Source organism: Enhydra lutris, unplaced genomic scaffold, assembly GCF_002288905.1.
Source record: "Enhydra lutris kenyoni isolate GAN:26980312 unplaced genomic scaffold, ASM228890v2 scaffoldscaffold1, whole genome shotgun sequence".
Classification (NCBI taxonomy): Eukaryota; Metazoa; Chordata; class Mammalia; order Carnivora; family Mustelidae; genus Enhydra; species Enhydra lutris.
Genome location: NW_019154085.1, coordinates 38,880,559 through 38,904,600, shown reverse-complemented (window position 1 = coordinate 38,904,600; position 24,042 = coordinate 38,880,559). Strand labels below are relative to the sequence as shown.

The 24,042-nt window shown below is 38.3% G+C and overlaps 1 protein-coding gene across 7 annotated transcripts in view; it reads right to left on the bottom strand.

Moving 5' to 3' along the window:
* LOC111143417 (nuclear body protein SP140-like protein) overlaps nucleotides 1-24,042 on the bottom strand; it is a 93,119-nt gene that overhangs the window by 29,872 nt on the left and 39,205 nt on the right. For 2 of the 7 annotated variants that reach the window (XM_022497150.1, XM_022497158.1), the window contains exons 7-17: nucleotides 23,609-23,692; nucleotides 20,428-20,544; nucleotides 19,592-19,672; nucleotides 18,024-18,107; nucleotides 17,226-17,414; nucleotides 16,603-16,695; nucleotides 15,402-15,455; nucleotides 15,005-15,061; nucleotides 14,673-14,756; nucleotides 10,709-10,825; nucleotides 9,695-9,748 (exon numbers count right to left, since the gene is read on the bottom strand). In XM_022497150.1, the coding sequence (XP_022352858.1) occupies nucleotides 9,695-9,748; nucleotides 10,709-10,825; nucleotides 14,673-14,756; nucleotides 15,005-15,061; nucleotides 15,402-15,455; nucleotides 16,603-16,695; nucleotides 17,226-17,414; nucleotides 18,024-18,107; nucleotides 19,592-19,672; nucleotides 20,428-20,544; nucleotides 23,609-23,692 (1,014 nt within the window). The remainder of the gene's footprint in view (nucleotides 1-9,694; nucleotides 9,749-10,708; nucleotides 10,826-14,672; nucleotides 14,757-15,004; nucleotides 15,062-15,401; nucleotides 15,456-16,602; nucleotides 16,696-17,225; nucleotides 17,415-18,023; nucleotides 18,108-19,591; nucleotides 19,673-20,427; nucleotides 20,545-23,608; nucleotides 23,693-24,042) is intronic. The other 5 variants (XM_022497167.1, XM_022497183.1, XM_022497193.1 and 2 more) reach the window with 4 other exon arrangements.

The window sequence follows — 24,042 nt, the reverse complement described above, 5'->3', positions numbered from 1 at the left end:
GAATAAGTTTTACATTTAATGCTGACAACTTTAAAGACATGTCTATCTTAATTAAACCAACAAACTTAACTTAGTTTAAATACTGATTGATGTTCCACTTGGGCCCACCCTGTTTTCAATTTTTACCTGAGACACTGGGGTTTGTAAAAGTTACAGAACAGAGCGAATAAGAGTCCAAGTAGACCATACAGCAATGGGAATTGGTTTTTCTTTAGCAGGCAAAAGTTTTAACTCCTGTCCTATTTTTCTCCATGTCTGTAAATCTAAAGTCCCTAATATAGGGAATTAGGAGCAATGTTCTTTAATTACCTTTAAAAGCTCCAAAAGTTTGCCCTCGCTGACTTTTGCTCCTCCCACCTTAGGAGCCATTTCAACCAACATACTTAAGGGTGATAGTCCTTTGTGCTCTTTATATTACTGGTACCCTGCGATATATTACCCATACCCACAACTCAGCAGCGGGAAAAAGGCATGTCCGTGCAAAACTCACGTTGGGGCTTCTTCTCCTGCTTCATTTCTCTTCTCTCATGTCCCCGTTTGGGCGCCAGTTGCCGCCTCCTGACGGCAGTCCCTGATTTAGGCATGTACTTTAAAGCGTCTAAGGTTTTAACAGACTTCCCCAATACTTAAATCATGAACAAAGTCTTGTTGACTAATTAGGCTTACTTGTTTGGTATATAACACTCTAGTTCTAACTGTTAAAATGTTATGTATCACAAAATAACTTAGTTTCCTTGTCTAATCGTATCATAGTACTCTCCTATCAAATCATTAACAATGTCCATTTCTAAGTTTTTTTTGTCATTTATAATCATTTTTATTCTCTTGTAAAATAAGTTATATTTTAAGCAGTACATTATTCTAAGGGATGGTTATATCATATTTAATTATATGTAATTGTCATATTCTGTATATTTTTTATTTATAATTTTTATGTATTTGCACATATGACACATTCATATTTATATATTATATATTCTGTTTATTTATATAAATACATTTCTATGTTATATATTTTTTATATTATATATATGTATGTAATTTAAATTACATACATATTTATTTATATGTAAATATAATATACTTTAATAATAAACTATAAATAAAATAATAAACTATAATATACAACATATACTTATTTATTTGTAAATAAGCAAAACACATGAAATATACACTTACATACATGTTGGTGTGTTATATGTGTGTTTCCAGAATCTGCCGATTTCTGAACACCTGCACTGCTACCAGCTTAGTCCAGTCTAGCAACACCCTTGCCTGGGTCATTACAACAGCCTCCTTACTGATCTCTCATCCCACCTCCTGAAGTCTACTCTCCATGTGGCTTACAGAGCAATCCTTTAAAAACTTAACTGAGATTATATCATTCCCCAGCTCAAAACTCTCCAGTGTCTTTTCCTCTTACTGAGACAAGAATCTAAAATTTTTATCATGGCCTATGAGGTCTTCATGACCTTAAAAATCACTTTCCACTTGCCTTCTTTAGCTCCCCAGCCAGTAGTCCCCTTGCCATTCCTTGAAAGATCCCACACATCCTGCCTCAGCCTTTGGCCTGAGGTCTTCTCAGCCTAAGCACCATGGATTATTCCTTCACCTCATGTGACATCTACTTATGTTTCAGCTTGTCAATGAGGCTCTCACTGGCCACCCCATATAAGATGGCATATTTCTGCTCATGCTAGGTTGTTGCTCAGTAAGCATATTTGCTGCAAGCATTTTCACTACAAACATTTTGCAGCTTGACTAACTGACCATGCATAAGGCAACTCTGCCATGAAAGATAAAATCATGAAAAATAAAAGAGGGATATTCATTAAAAAGGACATAATGAAACATGAAAAATGAATAGCAAAATTCAAAGGACTTTATCAGGCAATTCAAAAATATTTGAATACATTCAAAATGTGTAGTGCAGATTTATGGCAATACTCTACAAGTAACTGATTTTATTTTGTGAATTATACCCAAGCACTTGTCTTCAAAGTCTTTTGCTCATAGTATTATACATTTTATTTTTACTTGTTGATTTTTCTCCTTGATCAGCATGGCATTTTTTTCTTTTTCCACTAGAATTTCCTCCATCATTAAGAGAAGTATCAGTTTTCAAATACTGGGATGCATATCTGTAACTGAGCTTTGTACTGCATTGTGAAAGTTTCCTACAGTGTTGTTTATTCTGCACATATTGTCACATGCCCATTGACAGACATTCCAAAATTCTGTGGGAAATGTAGGTTCAAAGTGTACCACTGTATAAACCATTATGAAGGCAACAATTTCATGTAATAGAAAAATGTGAGTACTGAGTCAATGAAGAAATGAAACCAAACTGTCAACGAGTTATTTCTGAATTTTTTATGACCTTACAGCCAATTAGTTATGTGGGAAAAAATGTAGCAAAAATACCTATGGCAAAGATGCTTACAGTGAAAATGCCAGATATAGTTTCTGTTGCTCTAAACCTCCATTACCCTATTTTTTCCTCACTTGAGCTGAGATGAAGGGAAAAGCATCTGATGTGATATCAAATCAAGTGCCAAGGTCCTGAAGCAGAAGATTATTTAGTTTGTTCGAGGAGGTCAGAATGGTATGTGAAGAAAAGGATGGAAAGAAATGAGATTTTAAGAGGTAATCAGGGGCATCTAAAATAATATATATTTATTTGTGTATTGTCTATATTACCCTAGCCAGAATGTAAGTTCAATGAGATTTTGTTCACTTCTTTACCCCTAATTGGCAGTTTTGGCAATAGATACTTGTTGAATAAATAAATGAAGAATATAAAAAGAAAACAGAATGAATAGGTAGTGAGATATGTCATGTTCATGAATTGGAAGACTCAATATTTTAGATATGTCAATTTTTTCCAAATTAATCCTAAGCAATTTCTATAAAAATTCAATCAGATTTTCAAGGGAACTTGACAAGATATTACCAAAACTTATATGAAAGAGAAAATGTCCAGAATAGCTAAGATGATTTTGAAAAACAAATTGAAAGAAACTTGCACAACTAGATATCAAGATCTTACAAAGTTATAGTACTAGAATGTGCTATGTATTGATGCAGAATTAGATAGTGCAATGGCTCAGACTAGAAAACCCCCCAACAAAACCAGATAGACATATGGTAGCATGGTGCATGCCCTTTGCGACATTATTTTTTGAGTAATTGGAGAAGCTGGGACAATTGGTTATCCATGTTGGAAGAAAACTAGACCTCTACCTCATATCACACCAAAAAAGTCAATTCCAAAAGGATTAAAGGTCTAAATGAGAAGAGAAATAGGAGTGTCTTAGCCTGGTATTCCCAAAAGCAGATTTTGAGATAAGGGTTTGTGTTCAGGAAGTTTACTTGTGAAACTGTGTCAAGGATCTGGGGTGGGGAACTGGGAAGAAGCAAAGAGTAGGAGAGAAAGCCAATTGGGATGGTTGCCACTGTGGTTAACTGGGTCCTGATCCTGGTGGGGATCCTTTGAAGAACTATTTTAAAAAATTGTTAATCTTAGAAATGGAAGAGACTATTTATTCACTGGATCCTGTCTTTCTTTGGTTAAGAAATGGAAAAAAGCTCAAAATGGATAAAAGACCTCAATGTGAGGCAGAAATCTATCAAAATCCTAGAGGAAAACATAGAAATAACCTCTTTGACATCAGGCACAGCAACTTCTTTCAAGACATGTCTCCAAGGGCAAAGGAAACAAAATTTCCAAAATGAACTTTTGGGACTTCATCAAGATCAAAATCTTCTGCACAGCAAAAGAAACAGTCAACAAAACAAAAAGGCAACCCACAGAATAGGAGAAGATATTCGCAAATGACTCTACAGACAAAGGGCTGATATCCAAGATCTATAAAGAACTCCTCAAACTCAACATTCAAAAAACAGATACTCACATAAAAAAAATGGGCAGAAGACATGAACAGACACTTCTCCAAAGAAGACATACAAATGGCTAACAGACACATGAAAACATGTTCATCATGATTAGCCATCAGGGAGATTCAAATCAAAACCACATTGAAATACCACCTTACACCAGTTAGAATGGCCAAAATTAACAAGACAGTAAACAACATGTGTTGGAGTGGATGTGGAGAAAGGGGGAACCCTCTTATACTGTCGGTGGGAATGCAAGTTGGTGCAGCCACTTTGGAAAACAGTGTGGAGATTCCTTAAGAAATTAAAAATAGAGCTACCCTATGACCCTGCAATTGCACTACTGGGTATTTACCCCAAAGATACAGATGTAGTAAAAAGAAGGGCCATCTGTACCCCAATGTTCATAGCATCAATGGCCCCAGTCACCAAACTGTGGAAAGAGCAAAGATGCCCTTCAACAGATGAATGGATAAAGAAGATGTGGTCCATTTATACAATGGAATATTATGCATCCATCAGAGAGGATGAATACCCAACTTTTATATCAGCATGGATGGGACTGGAGGAGATTATGCTGAGTGAAATAAGTCAAGCAGAGAGAGTCAATCATCCTATGGTTTCACTTATTTGTGGAGCATAAGGAATAACACAGAGGACATTGGGAGAAGGAGAGGAGAAGTGAGTTGGGAGAAATTAGAGGGGGAGATGAACCATGAGAGACTGTGGACTCTGAGAAACAAACTGAAGATCCCAGAGGGGAGAGGGCTGGGGGTAGGATGAGACTGGTGGTGGATATTAAGGAGGGCACGGATTGCATGGAGCACTGAGTGTGGTGCATAAACAATGAATCTTGGAACACTGGAAAAACGAAAAAAAGTTAAAAAAAAAAAAAGAAAGGCCATTGTCAGGTGATCACTGCAGGCCACCCTCAGACAAGCCACACAAGCTCCATCCTCTTTTGGCTAGAGAAACCAGTTTGTCAGGGACAGATTCCTTCACAACCCTTCAGGCCCAGGCTCCTGGGAAGAGGTCTGCCTCCCCTTCCACCACTGCTTTCCACACATGCTGCCTCCCCCTGCCTCTCCTGTGAGGCCAGGAGGTTCACCCAGCTATGGTCAATCTTTATAGTCCTCCTGAGAACATGTAGTCCAGAGGTAGCCTCACCTTCATAATGGGATCTACAGAGAACCCTCATTAACCAACAACATTGATTACAACATTTCTATCCATAACAAAGAGTCAATAATCAAAAATCACAAAACTTCAAAGAAAGGGACTAGGGTGCCTGTGTGGCTCAGTCAGTTAAGCCTCCAACTCTTGATTTTGGCTCAGGTCATGATATCAGGGTTGTGAGATCAAGCAAGCTCAGCATGGAACCTGCTTAAGATTCCCTCTCTTCTGGGGCACCTGGGTGGCTCAGTGGGTTAAAGTCTCTGTCTTTGGCTCAGGTCATGATCCCGGGGTCCTGGCTCAGGTCATGATCCCAGGGTCCTGCTTCTCAGCCCCCACCCCCCCGCTGCCTTCTCTCTCTGCCTGCCTCTCTGCCTACTTGTGATCTCTGTCTGTCAAATAAGTAAATAAAATCTAAAAAAAAAAGATTCTCTCTCTTCCCCTCCCTCTGCCCCTCCCCCAACTCATGCACGTGTGTGTGCTTTCTCTCTCTTAAAAAAAAAAAAAATAATCCACACGCCAATTTGTAATTTGTAGTTTTCTGATATTTCTTTATCCCTCCCTTTATTTTATTGTGCTTTCTTTTTTTTTTTGCTTTAAGTACGTATTTTGTACAATTATATACGTGGATTCCATTTTTCACAAAAAGAATTAATTTATTCATTTAAATTACTCACCCAAAATATTCTTGGATGCATCAATATGTAAAGGCTTAACTATTTCTAATGCACAGTTTTTTCTCACCTGCCATGTAGCAGGAAGAAGGAATTTCTGTGACGCTAGTACATTGGACCTGGGGCAAGGACAGCTAAAGGAGGAAAACATGCTAAATATTTGGGGTACAACAATGGCCTAACCTTGCAGAATTAGCCCTTCTCTGTTTCATTATCATAGGCAAATATGGAGCCTCTCACCTTGCATTTAAAACTCAAGATTTCTGCATTGTGGGGCTATCTGAATAAGACAAGTGTCACTGGGAACGAGTGTTGTGATTCTACCTTAAGCCATGCTGCAAATGAGATCCTTGACTCTGCTTCCTGGTGAAACTTTGAGCTTAAAAAAGAAAGGGAGCTCTGGATTCATCAGAGCTCTGACCCCATCAGTAGGGGTCACTGTGAATTGTCTGCTGTATACCTCAGGCTGAGCTATGGGGAATTCATAAGGTTCTACCCAGTCTTTAGCATGAGCATGAGCTTGTCCAGTCTTTCAAAATCTCGACCGCTCTACTGAAGCCTTCCACACCCATTTAGGGGGATATTCCTATCACCCCCAAATCTGGCTCTTTCTTCCATTCTGCCGAACTCCTCATGCTAGTCCAATCAGCAATCATAGACAGTTTTGAAGGCTGTGCATCTTCACCCAAAATCAGTACTTTGAAGGGAGACTGAATTTTGGTGGTTGTCAATGTAGATGTGGTCTGATTTAAAAGGAAAGAGAAGTTGTGGACGAGTTGGGAGGTACAGTGGGTAAACAGAGCAAAGAAAAAGGGAAGTATGATGAAGCTCATGAGGATGAGTTCTGGTAAATGGAACGTGGATAAAGAAGGGTTGTCAGTATTTGGAGATAAAAGAAAAAATATAGAAAGTATCTTAATGATGCCAGTAATAATACTTAGCTTATATGTAATAATGTGTATGTAATATTATTAAGATGTATTCTTTTAAGAAAAGGTATCATTGGAGGGCCTGGGTGGCCCAGTAGGTTAAACCTCTGCCTTCTGCTCAGGTCAGGATCCCAGGATCCTGAGATCCAGCTCCGCCTTGGGCTCCCTGCTTAGCAGGGAGCCTGCTCCTCCCTCTCCACCTGCCCTTCCCCCACTTGTGTTCTCTCTCTCTCTCTCTCTAAAATAAATAGATATTAAAAAGGTATCATAAACATCATCAGCTAAATACTGAACAAATCATTCACATCATGTATTTAGGTGAAGACAAGAAAGGAAATCTGAAAATAAAAAACACAGGGGATCTCAAGCTGATTCTGGTTTAAGAAATAAGAGAAGAAACCATAGGAGAAAAAAAATCTCTATGTACCTGTATTACTGTTTTTAGGTGAAATCCTTTTCATGCCTCTCTATTTTCTGCCAAGTAACTATTTCTGAACTCTATGGGCTTGCATTTCTTATATGGTTATCTAACAAAATCCAGTAGTCAGATTTGAAAAATATAAGTCTTTATAACTAACAAGTACAGGTGCCTGTGTGGCTCGGTCGGTTAAGCATCTGCTTTCCGCTCAGGTCATGATCCTGGGGTCCTGGGATGGAGCCCTGAGTCAGGCTTCCTGCTCAGCAGGGAGTCTGCTTCTCCCTCTCTCTCTCCCTCTCCCTCACTTGTGCTCTTTCTCAGGCTCTCTCTCTCAAATAAATAAATAAAAGCCTTTATTACAGAAAGAGATGGAGGGAAATTTCTCCTCAGCCTATAGCTACGGAAGGAGAGAGAGCATTGTGCACCATAAACTAATATGAAGAATATGATTTGACAAAGCATTAAATTGAGAAATTTCATTAAAAAGTAAGTCTTATTCTCCAGTAAAATATGGAGATATGTCTATTCATAATCATTACCAATTTGTTCTTTTCTCTGCTAATAAAAATTTGTCCTTGGGAGAGTTAATTTGAATGGGTCTTGTAATATTTGCCCAAATTAGAAATTACCACTTCTCATCAAACCATTTCCAAAGAAACCTTAATTCCGATTGGCTGTCTTGATAATTCTTGGGCCTGGCCATCAGAATTTTTAAAATTTTAATTCCCATGTAGTTAACATACAGTGTTATACCAATTTCAGGTGTACAAAATAGTGATTCAATAATTCCATACTGGCTATCATATTTTAACTGATATCTGGATCCCTAAACTATATAAATGCTTTTAAGAATTTATATTAAATTAGAAAAAAATCCTTGGCATTCTGAGTTCCTCACATGCAAGTAGGTAATAAAATGACCACATATTTCCTACTTAAATAAAGACTTTGAGAGCCTTGTCTCATTTAAATTCAGGTATTATGTAAAGGGGAAAAAAGGATATTCATAATAATAAATTTGTACACCATGTAAGAATTTTTTAAAAGTGTAAGAAAATTCTTATTGGAAGAACATTAAATAAGATGTGAAAAAGTGGTTAAAAGTCTCTGTTCTCCCAAAATCAATCTGCATTTTCAATGCATTTCTTCCTTTTTTTTTTTTTTGAGTTTTTGTTTAAATTCTAGTTAGTTATCACATATGGTAAAACTGGTTTCAGGTGTAGAATTCAGTGGCTCATCACTTACATATAACATTCAGTGCGTATCTAATTAGGGATTCCAGTGGATTTGGGAAGGAGATGAAGAGGGGGTCTTTTGAATTTGATTCTAATATTCACCCCCAGTGAGTCATCAGGATTGTGCTACCTTTGAGATCTTTCTTCTTTTCTGCAGCCCCTTTGCTTGCAAGAGAAAATCTAGTATATAGACAGGCAAAGGCATTGTGTGATTAAAGTGGCGGTTCAATAACAATGTAGTAGTGTGGGTAATATTTTTGAAATTCCAACCTCACATAAAAACAAAGAGGCAAAACCCATGGAATTATAGACGTAAACATTAAAAATGACCAGGTGCTTCAAACATTTGATTCTAGAATCAAAGATGAGATTTTTTTTAAGTCTTCAGCTAGAAATGGCTATTATAAAAATGATGGGAAACCCGAGAGCCAGAGAGAAAAAAGCTGACAAATTTGAGTACCTAAAAATTTATAATGTCTCTAGGACAAAAGAGTCTATTAACAAAACCCAAGAGGAAAACAACAGAGACACCTGGGTGGCTCAGTCAGTTAAGCACCTGACTCACGATTTCGGCATGGCTCATGATCTTAGGGTGGTAAGATCGAACCCCCAGTAGGGCTCCATGCTCAGCAAGGAGTCTGCTTGGGATTCTCTCTCTCCCTCTTCCTCTGCCCCCCACACCCACTCATGCTTTCTCTGTCTCTAAAATAAAGAAATAATCTTAAATTAAAATAAATAAATAAATAAATAAAATAAAAGGAAAACAAATGGGGCAATGTATTAGCAACACATATGACAAAGATTTAATGTATATATCAGATAAGCTTTTCTATATATTCATTCAGCAATGTAAGAAAAAGACAAATACCACAACAGGAAACTGACACAGCACTCTATGACAGATACTTCAATAAAGAGGAAAAATGAATGACCAATAACAAATGAAAAATGCTCTACCACCCTCAAAATGAAGGCTAGTACATGTGAAAGCACCAAGTAAGACTTTTTATAGTTCAATTAAAATGTTGAATGTTTTTACTGCTTAGGTATGATATATTAATTTTAAAAAGTAAGAAAAGGAAAAGTATGTATAGAATTACCACATGAAGATATATAAAAATATATTGCAAACAGTTAATATATGCATAGAAAAATTCTGGGAAGACATAGACCAATGCTTATAAGAAACATATTTTAAAATCAGAATAAAATGCAACATGAAGATATAACCATTTTGGAAAAAAAATTGTTACTTTAAAAGACATTCATTTTTTCTTATGAAAGGTATAAAAAATGATGATAAGCTTTAGCATTAAACACCACTTCATTTGTAACATAAAAATCAAGCAAATTCTTATTCATTCTTACTTATTTTCTCATTGTGTTTTCCCGAAGTAGAATTGTTTCCAATATCCACGGTATCTAAAAAGTAACAGGTGGTGGTCATATAACTGTAATTTATAAATAAAAGTTATAAATCTTATGACAATTTACACTGTGGAAGACTTGAGTTTATAATGATCTGAGTATCATTTCTCTGTCTTCCTTCTAAAGGAAACAGACAGGTACTGAATTGATGTCAAAAGTCTTCCTTTATTTCTCTGGGACTTTGAAAAGGCTCTTAAGTTCTTAAGGACATCAGTTTCCTTGTTCCTGAAATAGGGATAACAACTGTTATCCTGTTCAGGCTTTAAATTTGTTATGACAATTAAATAAGACCTTATTTATAAAAACTAATGAGAAATCACTGTATCAGTCAACATTCTGGAGGGCATCCTTCAAAACTATATGCTGTTTAAGAATAGTTATCTAGAGCCTTTGTTTCCTGACAGGTAAACAGGACCATTTGTCTTTTGAGGCTTTTTCACGGTTGTGACAAAGTGACACTATTATCTACCAGCTGAAGAACTCTTGGATTTTTTCATTCAATGGACAGGGGTGGATGTCCCTGTATAAATCCAATACTTTAGTATTGATTCACTAATATAGTAAATGAGATACTGCCATTTTTACCAGTGTATTTCTACCAGATCATCCATGTAAATCCACAAGGCCCACCTTGTTTAACATGACTTTATAAGGGTCTCTTGCCTCCCTGCCACTCCCAAAAGGCTCAGGTTAAGCAAATGCAGAGAATGGGATTCTGGTATGGATGTATCCCTTCCCTATCAAAGTGTGTGAGGAGTCCAGTGCAGCGGGAAACAAAAGCTCTGATTTCAGACTCTGACATCCTGCAGCCGAGGGCCCAGTGAACTTTCACTTCCATAACTGGCCATTCCATTGGTGAGGTGCCTGATGTCCTCGATCTCTGATTAACTACATACTCAGGGTCTGTGGTATCTGAAGAACCACCTCTACCCCAAGACCCTCAGGCAGCCTTACCCATTATGTCAGATGCTTGGCTACTCTCAGTCCTTGCTCCTTGGTCTCTTGAAATACCTTCTGAAAAACACATGACACAGGAACACTTTGCACTTCCAAGTCCTTGTGGCTCTGCTCCTAAATTATGATTTGTAAAAAGTCTTCATTTGCATCTCCTCTCTTACAAAGATCCTCCCTTCCCCCACCCCTCCACTAAAGGATATCTCCACCTCTGAAATCTCTTTCTTTGTTCCCCATTGTCTTTGACCCTTCCTTTCAATCTATTTTTTTCTCTTTTATCCTTTTCTTTTTGCCCAAATATGTATTTTTGTTCACCTATTTTCATTAATAACTTTTCCTATCCATCCATTTATGACATTTTTAACATACTTTTATATTTATTTTATGTGATTATTCTTTTCTAGAAATATTATTTTTATTTATGTATATGTATATATAGAATCAAAATAGATTCTGTAAATATTCTGTATAAATACTATAATAAGGTAACTTTTGCCAGACAAATTTCCAAATGTTGAGATACAGGAAGTGAACAGTATTTTTCACTTACTCAAGGAGTTTCCTAAGCCTCTTTCAGGTGCCAGGTGCTGAGATAATAAGATGGGTGCTGATAATAATTAAGACACAAGACTACTGAAGCATCAGTGCTTGTCAATCTTATGAGCCACCAGAGAATTGACACAGAAACAAATGACTGAATATATTGAAATATGAAGAAGCATGTGCAAGGGTCTAGATTCAGCAAAAACAAGTAACCACAAGGAGAAAGAATAAGGAGCATTGATGGGATGGAGAAAAGAGGAAAGAGCCCTGAGGTAAGTAGCTTTGGAGGTCACATGAAGGAGAACTGACTTATCCTAAAGGAAGTTAAAGGACATGGGATACAGTTTTGAGGGATCAATTTAGCTAAATCACTTAGAATACATTTGGTGGGAACAAGATTAGAAGGAGATTAGAAGGAGAACAGGAACTTGTATATCTAGTTCAAGTGAGCAATGATACAGATATGGACTAGAGTGTCAGCACTGGGAATGGAGAAGAAGAGACATGTTGGAGATTTAAAAAAGGAAGAATTGATAGAGTTAGGTGACAGATGTGGTATATCAATTGAGGAGATAGCGGTGTCATGCATGACTCCGTGAATTTCAGCCTGAAAGAATGGGAAAATTAATAGTGTGTTTTAGAAACGAAACACTGGAGGAGCAGATGCTGGTTTTAGGAAGACGATGTGTTCAGTTTTGGAAATGTCAAGTTTGAAGGTTTTGAAAGACACCTAAAGTGGTGAAGGCTAGGATCTTCAGAACCTCGGACAGAGATCATTCTGCCATTGGATGGATGACTTTAGCTGCATAAAGGATGAGCTTAGCTGCTCAGAGGACTGGGCTAGGCTGGATATGTTATGTTTAGGTACTATTAAGTTGTGGATGGTTATTGAAACCATAGGAGTGGATGAGATGCCAAGATGATGTTTCTTATAATCCGGGTGAGTTATAGGGGACACTGATACCTGGGAACACCTTGCCCTGAAAACTCACTGCTATTGTGAAGCACTCCTTGCACCAACATTGCTTTTGTCTCCTGACCATTTCAGAGCCCACAATTTCCCCATCTTGCTTCTCTTCCTTTTACACTCACCATTTTTCAATCATCTTTTAACTCTTTTTTTATATGGTCCTCGGTATGCCTCTTCATTCTCTTCTCCATTAATTAACCTAACATGTGTACTTTTTTCCATCTATTTTCCTATGCTTTTATCCCTGGATCTAGTTTTATTATTGAGGTAATCCTCTTTCTGCTGTCACTTTCTTTTCTATTTTCTTTTTGCTTCTCATCTGTTTCTCCTAATCTCTTGATCTTTTGGCTGTTTATACAATTACAATCTTTGTCTTTATATTTTATCTGTATTCAGCTTAATCTCACAGACTGCTACTGTCATTCATGAATCAAAGGCCTACTCTTTTGACACTGACCACACTGTTGGCCATTATTACTTTTGCCAGTTCTCTGTGGGCTTTTCTACATTGCAAGACTCAGCCAGTCATGGACTTTATTACCATGTTTCTGGTACAACTCTTGAGAGTTATCTTGAAAAATCATCACTCTTCCCCACAAAACTCCCCAATCTGGTGATATTTGGGTTCCATGTCCCCTTGAAAAAACTTGAAGTGTACTCAGTCAGATGTCTTTCCAATTGGAGACCGCAGCCTATCTTTTTCATTCTTCCTCCTCCATTATCCATTCAGTGTCACCTCCCTCTGTTCAGGAGCACAGCTCTTCTTTCTCTTTTGGCTCTCTCAAACCTGCTGAAAGCAGTCCAAATCTGGGCACAAGTCTATGTATGGGAGTGTGTGTGCATCTGTGTGTGTATGTACATGCTATGTTTTGGGGGAAGAGGTAAGTTAAAGAAAGAAGAGCTTTCCCTCTTTGCAGAGAGGAAAACAAAGATAATTAATATCATAACTGGCTTCTCCATCAGATTCTTAAATGTTGGCCTCTCTTCTAACTCTCTTCCTCTATTCATCCGAAGAGCTTTGAATTCACAAGAGGATACTGAAGAGAAATAAGAAAATGACAGACTACAGACAGGGACCACTTTGATGTGGTCAAGCCCATTTATATTCACTATTCAGATCAATTGAGAAAACACCCACTCCAATGACTACACGTTATATCCAACAAAGATGTGCTCTGTCACTTTTTCTATCTGGCCACAACTCATTCTCCTCCTTATTTCTCAGTTTTCTGGCCACTTCCCTGACTTGCCCATTTCTATCTCCATTACTTGATTCTGTGAACTTCTCTCCCTGATTTCCCTTGTCCTCTGTGTTGTTTTCTCTCTTTTCATCAGTGATGTTCTTAATCTCTGTGCCTTTTTATTTCTCTCTCTTTTAAAAAAAGACTTTATTTATTTGAGAGAGAGAGTATGAGAGGGGGGAGAGCTAAAGGGGAGAAGCAGACTCCCTGCTGAGCAGGGAGCCTGATGTGGGACTCGATCCTGGGACTCCAGGACCATGACCTGAGTCGAAGGCAGTTGCTTCCAACTGAGTCACCCAGGTGCCCACGTTTTTATTTCTCTATTCATTCTTTTGGTTCTGCCCTTCCACGTATTTTGTATACCTTGTAGCTGGCACCACTCCTACCATCTTATTTTTCTTCATGATTTTCATTTTTATCTGTCTATTTATCTATCTAATCATCTATATAGGTGTTAAATAAGTTTTATTGCATCAGGCACTGATACATTCTGCTGATACTATATCGTAGGTCCCTTGTACCTCCTTTTTGGACTTTGATCACTGGATACAGCTCTTATATTCCTGCCTGTTAATAAAACAGTCATACTTTTTGACCTTTGGTCAAATTGGGCAATTTGGTCAAATGTCTATTTCCTCATCCCAATATAGGGATAACAGAAATTAGCCTGCATAAGTCCTGAGGATATTGTGATGACAAAGTAAGATCTTATTTGCCAAAGTACTTTAAAATAACACAATATAATCAAGTTACAATGTGGTGGACATCTGTCAAGAACTATACTAAAGTTTGAAAGTTGTGGATCTGAAGCTTTTATTTCTGTCTATAATTACATAGCAGGACCAGTCGTCTTTTGAGAATTTTACAATTACAAATGACATTAGTACCAATCAATATATCACTATAGAAATCTAAGATCTTAGTGGTAATAGGCATGACAGTAGGTATTAAAAAGATACCACCGTTTTGCTATTCATTTCTTCCACAACAGCAGTATATAATTACATACATTTATTCGCTAGGACTCAGCCTGTTAAACATGAATTTATAATAATTTCCTGTCTCCTAGTTTCTAAAATGCTGAAAAGGAGTTCTCAGGATTAACTGGATACAGGTCTTCAAGGTGCTCAGAATAGAATGCATCAGGAAACAGTAGCTTTTAATTCCTGACATTCTGCAGAACAAGGCTTGGCATCCTAATCTTCTTTACCTGACCGACTTCTTAGGACTGAGCTAGAAGATTCCTGAGGTTCTTCTGCATCACTTAATTCTGAACAGTTAGCACTGCTGATCCCTGCAGAAAGAAACAAAATTCCTTAGCAGTCTCAGTCTGTGTCCTAGGAACAAATCTGGCACCAAATTCTTTAAAAGGAAAATTAGAAAAGGAAGTTCATGTAGGAGAAGCAGGAATATTCCTACTACCAGGCTGCCTTGTAGCTCCATCTGACCTGTTGGTCAAGGTTGCTCCAGGAACCACCCCCAGGGCTTGGCTGGGGGACAACGTTGCCATGGAAGGCACTCCCTTTTGTCATCACGTCTTACCCTCTTCACTTGTTGGAACACACTTCCTCTTCCAGTTCCCTTGCTTATCCAGGGAGTCTGTGGAAACAAAGTTTTCAAGATGTCAAGGCCTTTACCAGCTGGGGTCTTCAATAATCATACAGAGCAGAACAGCCCTCCACTCCTGCAGTTACTTTATCCTATTTAAGCAAGTGAAGAATATACTTATATTGCACTTGTACCATTGAACTTTTTGAGGCCTACACATTGTATCAATTAGTCCAGCCCACCCAATTCAAAACGTATAATGTGAATCCTTTAAATTACCAACAAATTAATTTTTTTATTTTAGGGGATATAACAAAATTTTTTGAACAAAGTTTTTGTAAAGAAAGTAAAGAAACATATCTGTTACATCAAGATTTTTAATTGCTCTTACATCTTTTCCTCTTGCGTATCCCCCAAATAGATTTGTCTCCAATATCCACAGGATCTAAAAAGTAATGGAAAACACAACCAGTAATCTACAACTAAGAGTTGTAAATCTTATGACTACTCACGCTGTAGATAGGATTTGGACTAGAAAGACACTATGATGATCATTTCTGTCTCTTCCCATCTAAAGGAGAACGATCACTACTAAATGGCACAGAGAACCATAATCATTTGGCCCCAACTGCAAAATCAAAGAAGTTTTGAAAATCCATATTTTTCCCATAGGTTTTCAGTTAACTACTTCGGCAGCGAATCTGGACTTGAGCTGACATGACTCCATGTAAAAACTTTATTTCTCACACTTGGTGTGAAATCACACAATTTGTTGCAGGAATATCAATATAGTATATTTGAGAATGGGATTCTGTCCCCGACCCTGTTGGATTTTTGGTGGTTGGGGGGTAATATGTAAGATATAAACCACATTGTCTCTCTAACAGATTGTTATTTTATGCCTGGCTTCAAAGGTTTTGAATAAAATACTATGGATGTTTGCTAAGAGTCCGGGCTGTTTTGTCTCTTCTAGTAACTTTCCACACAAGATGTGTGAAGATCCTTAAATGTTTATGTGCCAGAGTTTCCTCACCTGTGGAGTGGAGACAGTAACAGTTATCTGGCTACCTTTAAAGTTGTTATAAACATAAAAGGGTATCTTACTAGTGAAGATATTTTCAAATATTGTATAGACCAATGTCATATTGGGGTCATCTGTCAAAAGGTATAAATTAAATTTGATGATCATAACCAGAAGCTTTTCTTTCTGCCAATAATCAAAGTCTATGATCAGAATCTTCTGATTTTTGAACAAGTGTGCTACAAAGTCAAGCAACAGCAGATACCCATTTTCTCTGCTCTCTAGAAAATCAGAGTGGGCAGGGGTGGAAATCACTACAGAATTCAATACTTTGGGGTCAATAAATCTGAAAGCATGTCGTAAAAATGACACTACCATTCAACTAGAGCCATCTTGTTAAACCTGAATTTATAATGATTTCTCTCTTCACACTTTTCAGAATGGCCAGATGTGATAAATGCAGAGAATAGGATCCTAGGCTGTGGAGTGTGCTCGGAGTTAAATGCCCAGGAAACAAGAACTCTGAACTCAGATTCCTCATGTCTGGGAGTCCAGTGATGTCAGTACTTACCCTCCTCATCAGTATCACTTCTCAGTACTGAGCACGAGGCTCTTGGAGGCCCCTCATCCTCACTGGATTCCAAATACTCAACAAATCTTTTCGCTGTGGAAGAAGCAAGTGTCCCTTGAAAGTCTCAGTTTATGACAAAGGAACCAAGATGGTTAAAAAGCCATGGCAAGAATATCCCCAGGACATCTTGGGAGTCCGGTATCAAAGAAGGCAGATTTCCCACTTGGCTGCTTCCCTAAAGCCCACTTGAAACAGGGTCCCCCACCTCCCCCATCTAAAACTCCTTGGAAAGTTTACTTGAGAAAAAAATTTAATTCTATTGTGTTTGAGCCCTTGACTTTTTTGGGTTTGCTTGTTACAACCATTAGCCCAACTAATTAATACTAAAGTTAAAATACAAACCCCCCTAAATTAAAACAAATTTATATTCTACTTTGAAAGATATAACAAAGAATTAGAATGGATCTTTTGTAGAAAGCACTCTTCATTTGTAACCACCAAGAGTTTTTATTTTCCCTTATCTACTTTCCAAACTCTTTCTTTGGATATAGGCAATTTTCTGAAATCCGTGGGGTCTATAAAGTAAAAGGGAAGAAACAACTATTTGTATGCAACGATCTTACAAATTCTGTGACAGCTCAATGGGCTTGTAATCGTAACAATCCTTTGATGATCATTTTTCTCTCTTTCCTTCAACTGAATCCAGTTCTGATGGCCTGGAGTATAATGCTGGGTTCCTGATTGGCTCTTCTTTTGCTCTCCATGTAAATTTTTAAATGACTCTTCAACATTACTGGCCACAGTTGCCTTATCTATAAAGCAGGGATAACCTAGTTACCCTATCTCCCTGTTAAGGTTTTTTATGAAAATAAAATGAAGCTTTATTTATAAAAGCCCTTTAAAAAATCACAATGTGAGCCAATAGTTAAGTAATTTGGGTTTAAGAATAGCTGATCAGAAGTCATTCTCCCATCAATAATTAAATAGCACAAATTATTCTTTGAAGGCTTTTTGAGTTTGGAACTGAAGACAATACTGTCAACAAACAGAGGTGCACCATGCTTACTCTTTTGAATAGAATATAAAGCATACTGGTAGAGAATAGATACATTACTGCGACTCTTTTGCATTAATACATGATAGTGCATAGAAAAAAAGTTCGTCATTTTACCAGCATATTTTTGCTACATTATCTATATATCAGTCAAATGGGCCCATGCAGTTAAATAACAATCTATTATGCCTTCCTGCCTCCTTCCACTTCCCAACAGGGTGAGAGAAATTAAATGCAGAAAATAGTCCCTGGAAGTTATAGAATCAAGGCACATAGAGCATGCTCAAAACAAGGTTCATCAGAAAAACAGCTCTGGATTTAGACTCCAAGTATTTGTCCTCCAGGGCTGCAATCCTAATGCTCTTACCCAGTGTAATCTGAAGTCGTGAGCAGGTAGCTTCTTGGGAGTCTCCTCTCTCCCTTGATTCTAATGAGTCAAGATTATTGGTCACTGCACAAAGGAAGAGGGCTTTTTCGGGGTCTCAGCGTGTGACCAAGAAACTGAAATACTAGCAGGAAATATCCCCATAAGAAAAGCTAGAAAAATCTAGAAAACCCATGCAAATTGTGGTCTGCAACAGTGCCACCCTGGTCTGTCCTTCTAAGCTACCTGCCTTGAACAGTAGTCCCATTCCATTCCCTGTCCCCAGAGGCAAAGGGCAACTTTGCCCTGTTTGCTCTTCCCATACTATCTCTTTTCTACTTCTTACCCCTTCCACTGTCACTTCACACTTTCTTCATCTCTGCTGTTTCTAACCTTGGAAATCCTGTGTCAACAACCTCTTCTGGTCCCGCCCAACCCAGTGCATATGCAAGGCTGAGAAATAATCTCTTGTGTCTGACTCCTAGACATATTTGGGACTGCCTTTTAGAGCAGTTTGCTATACTAAGACAGAAGTTAAAATGTGTACCCTTTAAAACCTGAAGTGAATTTACATTTTACTTTGATGGATCTAGTAAGTAATAAGAATGATGTATCATTTAAAATACTGTTCTTTGGTAACATCAGGACCAGGTAATATTTTTACTTGTTTTTAGGTCTTTTCCAAGTATGTTTCCCTAAACAGGCATGTTTCTAATAACCTCTGGGTCAAGAAAGTAGAAAGGGGAAAAAATCACCCATGTGTGCACAAAAGATCTGCAGACTTTAGGACCACTCATGCTACCCACAAAACTGAGGAAACATTTTGATAATTTTGAAAATCATTTTTAGCTTCAATTTTAAAGAGCAAAAATGCAGAATCCAAGATGCTGTCTTGTCTGTCCCTTTAATTCTCCATGAGACTTTGTAGAAGACCTTTAAACACTGATGTGATTGTGTTTTCTCTACAATGTCTGGGGTACTTAAGATTTTTATAAATTAAAAAGTAAGGTATTATTTGCAAAAGCCCTTGGAAAAGTCATTATCGATGCCATGACTTGCTGAAGAACTCTCAAAAACAATACTTTGGGTTTCAGAGTGCTCTATCTGAATCTTTTTTCTGCTAACACCGGTTAGCTGAATGAGTTGTCTTTTGACACAATTCAGTTTGTGCTCAGATGATGATATGATCTTCTAATAAAGGAATATTTAGCTTTCTGTTCCCTACAAAAATCACTGTAAAAATCCAATACCATATAAGCATAGAAACTAGCTAGTTAAAAAAAAAATATCATCATTTTGGTAGCCCCTTTCTCCTATATAATCAATACATGGGTGCTTGTATTGAAAAATAGGACCTATCAATTAATAGGCCTCATCTTAAAAAAACTATATATACAATGATTTTTTAATCTTCCTGCATTTCCCAAAAAGGTAGAGTAAAATAAATGCAGAGACTGGGATTCCAGGATAAACTGAATCTATCATACAGAATAGGCACAGAATAAGGTGTATCAAACAGTAGATCTTAATTCAGCTTCTTGTAGCCAAAGCCTGCTTTCTCACTTCCTTACCGGGTCCACTTTCCAGTGTTGACATGGAGTCTTCTGGGGCCTTGTCTTCATCACTGGTTTCCTCTGAGTCACTGCTGATCACTGCACAGAGGAGCAAAGCCCTTTAGCTTCAGGGTGGGGCCAATGAGCCCACATAGCAGGCAATTCAGCAACAGGACCACTAGGGAAACCTAGAAGTTAAGTTAACTCAAGGCACCCTGGTCTGTGCTTGAATGTGTGTGACCTGCAGGTTGCTCCAGTCCTAAACTAAAAGTGATGGAATTCATGCACAGAGGGCAGTGTTGCCCACCCCTGCCAACACTCTTCTTCCCCCACCTTCATGTGACCTCCTACCCCTGCCCTCATGTGACCTCCTACCTCTGCCCTCATGTGATCTCCTACTCTTCCCCCCGGCACCTCCGGGCTCCCTATATCTTTTAGTCCCAATTTACTCCACTTTCTTCTTGGCTTTGCCTATTGCCCTTATTTATGCCTCTCTTTCTGGCAGTGGTATCCCTCTATACCTCTCTTTGTCTTCATGTGTTTCCTTCTTCATTCCCTCTCATGAATATCTTGGCTTTCTGAAGTTTTTTTCCTTTTCTTCAACTTCTACCGCAATACTTTCTTCTTTCGCTTTAGAAATCATCTTCCATATGTTAGTACTTAAATCTACTACTTCTGTCTTTTTCTGATTACTGGGATTTTCTCCTGTGGAGCTCACTGTGTATGATGCTGTTTCCTCCCCTCTTGCCTCCATCCAAGGTCAACTGGGCTGCTTCGATGGACCCTGATGACAAGTCTCAGCCCCTTGCCTGGAACTGGTGACTCAAATTACACACTCTTTCAGTCAGCCTTACCTATTACGGCAGATGCCTGGTTAAGTGTCGAGCTGGAAAATGGCTTTTCCTTCTTTATATCCACCAGATGCACAGAACAGGAATTGATTTGGATTCCATGGTTGGATAGCGGTGAGCCTAGATCAAATTGTAATGAATGAAGAATTTTCATTTGTCTCCCCCAAAGGGAGTACACACTGTTCACTACTATCGATAAGTCCTTCTCCCTGTAAATCCACTGCAGGGGTGAAGCTCCGCCCCCCCACCCCCTTCTTTCCTGCTGCTTAACTGTGTCCCTTTCTCTGTGCCTCCCTGGTTTGGGGGGTTTTTTGTTTGTTTTTATTTTCTCTTTTCATCCTTTGATGAATTATTTTTTGCTTTTTTGTTTTTAAAGATTTATTTATTTATTTTAGTGGGGGCAGAGGAAGAGAGCATCTCAGGCAAACTCTGTGCTGAGCATGGAGCCCGACGTGGGGCTCTGTCTCACATCCCTGAGATCATGACCTGAGCTGAAACCAAGAGTCAGATGCTTAACTGACTGAGCCACCCAGGAGCCCCACTTTTTGCTCTTTTTTAAAAATAAAAATTATATTCTCAGTAAAATGTGCATTGAAAAAAAATGGACAAATCATAAATTTTGAATCATCACAAAGTAAGCATATCTGGGTAACTGTTACTGTGGTCAAGAAATGGAAGATTACTCATACCCTGGGAGCCTCTTAGTAATGCCTCCCACTGACTGTCTCCAGCATGTAGCTCAAGTTAACAACATGCTCATCCCGACTTTTTTTTTTTTAAGATTTTTATTTATTTATTTGACAGACAGAGATCACAAGTAGGCAGAGAGGCAGGCAGAGAGAGAGGAGGAAGCAGGCTCCCCGTGGAGCAGAGAGTCCGTGGCAGGGCTGGATCCCAGGACCTTGGGATCATGACCTGAGCCTAAGGCAGAGGCTTTAACCCACTGAACCACCCAGGCGCCCCTCATCCTGACTTTTAATACTACTTATGATTAATTTTGCCCCTTCCAAAATATACATGTTTGTATAAATTGAATTATGTCCCTTCCCTCATTTGTTCTTTCTCTGTCTCTGTCACTTGGTGGGGGCAGGGAGACGATTTGGCTTCCTTTCTCAACATTATGTTTGTGAGAATCATCTGTATTTATTTTGCTTTTTAACTTCTGTATAGTATTCCATTGTAGAAATAAGCCATGAAAAAATAAAACCATAAAAAAAATTCTTTTTTTTTTTTTGATTATTGTGATCTTGCTGTTTTAAGATTTTGGCTATTATGAATAATACTGTTTTTCTGTGTGTTTCTTTTCTCTTTTTGAACATAGTGTGCATTTCTATTGGTTTCAGCTGAGGAATGTAATTGCCAAGTCACAAGCTATGTGTATTTTCAACTTTGGAACTATATACCAAACCGTATACAGTGCAAAGGCAGAGATATAATTGAGAAAGCTTGACAATTCAAGTAAACAAGCAGAATTTGGTATGGTGGGAATGTGGTGGAAGAGAGTGTCGGGGGAGATTATGCAACTGTATGGGAGGTACCCTTCAACACTCCACACCAAGTTATGTTGACCTCATGCTGAGGATCACAAGAGGGCACTAGGTTTAAATAGGAAAGCCATATGAACTGGTTGGCACTTTTGCAATGCTCATTGAGCTGAAGTATGGAGAACAGATCGAGGGGAGCAAGATAGGAGGGAGGAGGCCAGCAGGAAAGTTCCTCTACTTTGAAGTGAGAAGTGATAGGAATCTGAATTAGCGTAAGCATCCTGGACATGGAGAGAAATGGGCAGGTTGGACATATTTTGAAGTTGGAATTGACAGCAATGGCAAATAAAGTAATGGTTATTTTAATCCACTGAATTTCAGGACTGTTTTTTACACAACAACAGGTAACTAATATAGATTCTGAATAGAAATGAATTTCAGATCTTTGATTACAAGTCTTCAGGCACTTAAAGGAATGCATCTTGAAGACAGTTCTGGAGAAGAGGTGTGTGTAGGAATCCACAGATCACAGGTGGTGACTGAAGCCATGGAGACATGAGATGCTTGGGTACAGGCCCATTTTTTTTCTGAGGGAGTGAAAGGGTCATTTTGGTAATTGTAGACAGCTTAATGATGTCTTCTCAGTGGTATTAGGAAGAGCCCTCTGTGTCTTTTTTCTGGTGATCATCTTTTCAAATGGAACAATGTTCCATTTTTGTCTTCTCTCTCTTTATTTGGTCCACTCTCTTATCACTTTTTCACTCATGGTCCCTTCACCTATCCTCTACTCATTCTCTTTAGGCTTCCTCCCTATTTTTTCTATTTACTGGTATTAATTTCCTTCTGTCTATTTCTCTATTCATACTCTTTTTCTCAACATTCTTTATCACTATCTCCCAGGATCCAGCAGGTTCTAGGGTGAGTCAGAAGAGGTGCCAAGGGGACAAGAAAATACCAAAAATAAGATTTTCTTTCCATGTGTCCTAGGACCTCCTTGCCTCATCCTAGAACTAGCCCTGCTCTCCCCTACCAGATTTTTCAGTTTATCCATTCTTTGTTACATTTCCTACTTTCTCCTACTTGATCTCTATTTCTTAATTATTAGTGTGTCTTTCTGTATGCCTCTTCTATGTTGATTTTTGTCTTTCTATTCATTTTTCTCATCTCAAGCATTCCAGTTATCACCAAAGTTCTCCTCCTGTGTCACTGTCCCCCCACTCCAAGTCCCTCCAATTCCCACTTTTTTTCTAAAAGTCCTTCACCAGAGCTTCTGTACTTGCAAATCTGACCAGCAGTATCATGCATGGTTTCCATGTTTCTGTTACAACTTCTGAAAAGCAAGTTGCAACTTATTTCTTTTCACTAACTCCACAAAATGGTACTGTTTAGATTCTATGTCAATTTATCTAAAGCCCATGTTGTTCCTGTACTTTGTCATTTGGTGTTCTTTGATTCACTTTTTTAGTATTTTCTCTCTCTGTATTCTCTCCTCAGGGACATGCCCTTCATCAAAGAGCTCAGCTCTCTTTCCCCCTTGCATCTCACATGACTTAGAAGTAGCCAGAGGGTGTGCACAAGGCTGTGGGTCTTGGATATTGTTAGGGTCAGGGAGGTGGTTAGTATCAGAGAACAAAGGAAAGCTTTTGCTCTCATAGAAAAACAAAGAGAATTAGAAAATTGGTAAGATAAGTGATAATTACTTTTTTCATCACAGGGCAATGGGATGGGTGTGTCTTCTCTTGTGTCTCCGTTATTCACTTGGATGGGTTCTTGTTTACAGGACTCTGAGGATAAAAAAGACCACAGCTGAGATCCTGCAGAGCCCTCCCTGTTCTGCCTATTTGCATTTTGTTACACCACACTTGACTTCTCTTTTCTTCTCATGTTTCTCTTTACAGCTTGTCTGTAATATATTGCCACCTTAACCTTCACCCCATGAAAGTGCTGGTGCTTCAGTGATTCTGTGATCAAGCTCTCCCTGACTACTTTAAACTTTTCTTTCTGTCTCTCTTCCTTCATGGGGCACTGTAACATTTCACCCTTTGTCTCTTCATTTATCCTAACTTTTTCCTTTTTCCTTTCCTTTCCTTTCCTTTCCTTTCCTTTCCTTTCCTTTCCTTTCCTTTCCTTTCCT